At 44.4% G+C, this 5,000-nt stretch overlaps 1 protein-coding gene across 3 annotated transcripts in view; it reads left to right on the top strand.

Annotated features, from left to right (window-relative positions):
- Nucleotides 1-5,000, top strand: part of nedd4a (NEDD4 E3 ubiquitin protein ligase a) — a 31,776-nt gene that overhangs the window by 21,606 nt on the left and 5,170 nt on the right. For 2 of the 3 annotated variants that reach the window (XM_030794122.1, XM_030794120.1), the window contains 7 exons: nucleotides 1-106; nucleotides 221-427; nucleotides 961-1,038; nucleotides 1,972-2,026; nucleotides 2,141-2,199; nucleotides 2,552-2,617; nucleotides 4,932-5,000. The exon at nucleotides 1-106 is cut by the window's left edge and continues 17 nt beyond it; the exon at nucleotides 4,932-5,000 is cut by the window's right edge and continues 161 nt beyond it. In XM_030794122.1, the coding sequence (XP_030649982.1) occupies nucleotides 1-106; nucleotides 221-427; nucleotides 961-1,038; nucleotides 1,972-2,026; nucleotides 2,141-2,199; nucleotides 2,552-2,617; nucleotides 4,932-5,000 (640 nt within the window). The remainder of the gene's footprint in view (nucleotides 107-220; nucleotides 428-960; nucleotides 1,039-1,971; nucleotides 2,027-2,140; nucleotides 2,200-2,551; nucleotides 2,618-4,931) is intronic. The other variant, XM_030794121.1, reaches the window with a different exon arrangement.

Genomic DNA, 5,000 nt, shown 5'->3' with positions numbered 1-5,000 from the left:
GGGTCTGCCCCCGGGCTGGGAGGAGAAGCAGGACAGTAAGGGGAGAAAGTATTACGTCAATCACAACAGCAGAACCACCACCTGGACCAGACCTCTCATTCAGGTAGCACGCACCGGACCCATCCCCGACACACTCCGGTCAGGCTTTCCGACTGCCGTCACGCCGGAGGACGGGGGTCACGTTGATTGACCGGTGTCCCTTTCCTTTGTCTTTACACAGACCACCTCAGAGGCCACGGCGGCTGCCCTATCCCATAACGCCTCGGCGTGTCCGCCGACCGTGATTCCCCCCGAAGATTCCCCCCAGCACTCCCCGGGACAGCAGCCGGGCTACGAGCTGACCCTGATGCCCCCGGGGTGGGAGATACGCAGCGCCCCCAACGGCAGGCCTTTCTTCATCGACCACAACACTAAAACCACCACCTGGGTGAGGAGATTCACCACAACTCATAATGCTCTGTTTTTATGAACCCCACAGAGTGCGTATGTGTGTGTGTGTGTGTGTGTGTGTGTGTGTGTGTGTGTGTGTGTGTGTGTGTATATGTGTGTGTGTGTGTGTGTGTGTGTGTGTGTGTGTGTGTGTGTGTGTGTGTGTGTGTGTATGTGTGTGTGTGTGTGTGTGTGTGTGTGTGTGTATATGTGTGTGTGTGTGTGTGTGTGTGTATGTATATATATACATATATATATGTGTGTGTGTGTGTGTGTGTATATATGTGCGTGTGTGTGGATATATATGTGTGTATGTACATATATGTGCATGCGTTTATATGGAAGCGTTTATGTGTGTGTGTCTGTGTGCATGTGTGTGTGTGTGGAGATGCCTGAATAGAGTTGTATTGCCTTGGCCGTTTGGCCAGTTATCCTGTGAACGACTTACTTGACGAGCGGTGTGTTGTCAGCGTCTGCGATGATGCATTCCTGTTTATCTGTCTCCTTTCCTGTTTACTTGGCCCCATGCAGGAAGACCCCAGGTTGAAAATTCCTGTGCACTTGAGGAGACGACCTTCGTTTGACCCCTCAGATCTCGGCCCTCTGCCTGTAAGTGCTTCGAGGACCGCAAAGTTCAGTTTGGAGATGTAACGTAGGCATACGGTGTCTGGTTTTTCTCAGCTGCTTTTTAAATGCACGTGCAGTAATTCAGTCCACTGACCTCTAGAGGGCGCACTAGAATCTCGTTGAACTGTTATTTCACTGTATTTCAGCCACTGACTATTTTGTTGCCATTTATTAAACCCAAACAGTAGTTGCAGGCATGGTTCAGAGCAGATGGACCATTAAACCTGCAGAAAGCATGAAAACATGTGAAGTGGGGTTTTTTTTTTTGGATGCTTGTTACTGTTTGTGTGTTGGTACTGTTCCTTTCCCCTCAGCATTAACCACATTATTGGCTGGTCTCTAATGGTGTAATTTAGTCGTGTTACTGTGCAGCTGTAGTTACTGATAATTGAGACCCTGTAGTGACACATGCGTAATGATGGTTCAAACGCAGGTGAAAAATCCTTGCTGAGCGTGTTTTTTGCGGGAAAAAAACTGGACTTCCGTTGTATTTGTAAAGAACACAAAACATTACATGTTGAAAAATGTTTGAAATGAAAAGAAAACCCCTTCAAAGCCTTGCTTAAATTGACAGTAGGCAGTATTTTTGAATCAGAGAATCAACTCCAGTTTGTTTGTGTGGACAGTGATTTTCCACATCTGCCTGTGGTTGTGGTGTGTGTGGGAGATCAACTGTTAGAACATGAAACATTCCAGCACTGTGCCCCTCGTATATAAGTTTAGTCCTGTGCCATCTAACACTTACTCTGAACTCATACGTTAAGCTGTGTTTGTCCTGAAATTCAAATCTAAGTATAAAACTTTATGCACTGGTCATCAATGCCTGTTTAATTATTCTTCTTATATATATTCTTCTGTTTGAGTGAACACACACAAACACACACAATAAAAATTCTTCTCTCTCATCTTTTCCAGCCTGGTTGGGAGGAGAGGGTCCACACCGATGGTAGAATATTCTACATCGATCACAGTGAGTGGACGGAATTCAGCTGCTCTGGGCTTATTGGTCCAAACTGTTGCCTAGCAATACTTCATTAATGTGGTGTTCTGTTTTTTTTTTTTTTTTTTATTCCTCCTCCCACAGACACTAAGACCACACAGTGGGAGGACCCCCGCTTACAGAACGCAGCCATAACCGGACCAGTAAGTCACTGTCTTTGGGTCCTCCGTTTCTGGATCTTGAATAGTGTTGTTTTCCACAGAACCACAGTTACATCAGAGGTTTTGGATTTGCCAGTTTATTTTGCGGATCAGACATTACCGCTGAGAGAACGAGTCCTTTCTTGTCGCCAAGCGGTTACTGACCCAATACTGCATAGGTCATAAGAGACATGTTTTGGAGTAATGGGGATATTATCTATAACCTAATTTTGTTCTCATTTAAATGAGTGCCAAGACGTCTCTAAAAATGTCTAGTGTATGACTTGCATCTTTTGCCAGAGCATAACCAGGTCATTGATCTCCAGTAATTCTAGGCTGTTCTCTCCTGTTGCAGGCTGTGCCTTACTCCAGAGACTACAAGCAGAAGTATGAATACTTCAGGAAGAAGCTGAAGAAACCGGTAGGTTCCTCGACAAATTGTCCTTAAGAACGACCAGGTCTTTTACCAGCAGTCTCCCTGATGACTTTTAGACAATTTATTAATAGCTGACAGTGTTTAGTATAAATATTACATATGACAACAGGGCTCCACACTAACCTTTTCTACTAGTAGCACTGATGCTCCTTACTGAACATTTTGGGGTCACCGGCACAACATTTATGCGTACCACTTAAATCGACACGCAACGCAACACATTCATAGTTTTGCCATCTCAGCTGTATTACTGATACATGCTTTGGTAATAAATAGACAGATTACAGAAATAACAATGCGCTGTTTTATTTTAAAGGAAAAAGTCAGAAAATGAAATAGTGCCTTAAGGGGAAAAATCATTAAGTTAAATGGTGCTTTTTTTTTTTTTTTTTTTTAAACGTAAACACTGAATAATAAATTTACAGATGTAAGCACGAGACATGTGGTCAGCACATCACTGTCGTTACAGCAACCGCAACAAAACAAGTAAACAAGGAACTCCCTCTCATATGCCTCTAGTTTAAAGTTCACACTTAGTTTACCCTGCACATTTTGGGCCACGCGGAGAGCGTCCCATGCAGTCCATGGCGTTCCTGTCTTTGCAGTGTCTCAGCCAGGTACACTGGGTGAGCTGTTCCTGTGGGAAAGAGCAGGTCTTTGCCTTTTTCAACACCCGCGCGCCTGCTGAGTCCTCGTCTGAATCGTCCTCAGCAGAAACGTGGGCCTGTAGTGGCACAGGAGGGTCTGAATGATCTTTTTTTTTTTTTTTTTGACAAATGAATGGACGGGTCCTCTCGCTGTCGCCAAAGGGCTGAGCGAGAGTACTTGTGGGCAGGACACAGGTAGATGACACCTGGCGCAGACTCGTCCCCGACCCGCGTTGTTATAATGACGATAGCCTCGCGTGAGCTCTCCACTCTAATCACTCTCCATCTCACTCACACACACACACACACACACACAAACACCAATTCTCGCTCCCTCCTGGTGTTTCACGTGATACATGATGATCATTTAAAAAGAAAAAATAAATGGGGGGGGGGGGGCATATTTGCACGTTGCACTGGTGCGTCTGGTTATAACTCTTAGTTACACTGTCTCCAAAAACAGTGGCGGAATGAGACTAAGTGGTAGCAGTCTGGAGCCCCGGACAGTGCGGATGTCACCTCGTTTCCATGGCGGTATTTGTGCTGACAACAGGTGGATTAAATGTCATTTGTTAGACGGGGGCAAAAGCAGAAGGGAAACCTGGGTAGAGCCGATGTGCCTACGTGGTCTTTCCCCGCAGTAAACATGTATACGGTGCCATGGTGTACTCTGAACGGCAGTGTGACTGTGAGAAAGTTCCGCCGGAGCCACAAACTGAGCTGGTCAGAGACTGGCACAATGTCCAGATCAGGAGTGTTGTCTCTGATACACAGCCAGTAATCCAACAGTAATAATAATAATGATAATAATGTCCTTTTCTAAGCAGGTAAAGTTTCACTGTGATTAAAAATTTCTTTTTGGAGAACTGACCTGGCCTGGGGGCCCACTAAGGACTGTAAAAGACCAAACTCTCAAAAAAACAGAGCTTTTCATTCACATTCAACTTCAATTAAGAAATAAAGTAAAATAAAGAAATAAAAAAAAACAAAGACATAATCAATAGCGCACAGATGATCAGCTGCTGCCACAAAAAAGGTCAAAGAAAATCAGTCTGGTCCTGCGTGTGTTTCTGAGGAAATTTTCTGCTCAAATCGATCTGTTTGAACAACTGGAGATTGTATGGTTACTGGAGCGTATAGTCAACATGGTACCATGGACAGGCTTTATGTACCATCTGTCTCAGTGCGCTTACGTTCATAGTCATAGATAACCAGTTCTCTGTGTTTCCATTCACAGTCATAGATAACCAGTTCTCTGTGTTTCCATTCACAGTCATAGATAACCAGTTCTCTGTGTTTCTATTCACAGTCATCCATAACCAGTTCTCTGTGTTTCCATTGACAGTCATCCATAACCAATTCTCTGTGTTTCCATTCACAGTCATCCATAACCAGTTCTCTGTGTTATCATTCACAGTCATCCATAACCAGTTCTCTGTGTTATCATTCACAGTCATCCATAACCAGTTCTCTGTGTTATCATCCATAACTGTTTTTCTGTGTTATCATTCACAGTCATTCATAACCAGTTCTCTGTGTTATCATTCACAGTCGTCCATAACCAGTTCTCTGTGTTTCCATTCACAGTCATCCATAACCAGTTCTCTGTGTTATCATTCATAACTGTTTTTCTGTGTCTTCTGTCTGACCAGGCCGACATTCCTAACCGCTTTGAGATGAAGGTACGTCGTAACGCCATACTGGAGGACTCCTACCGACGC

The sequence above is a fragment of the Chanos chanos genome, chromosome 2 (assembly GCF_902362185.1).
Source record: "Chanos chanos chromosome 2, fChaCha1.1, whole genome shotgun sequence".
Lineage (NCBI taxonomy): Eukaryota > Metazoa > Chordata > Actinopteri > Gonorynchiformes > Chanidae > Chanos > Chanos chanos.
This window is presented reverse-complemented; position numbering and strand designations above follow the sequence as displayed.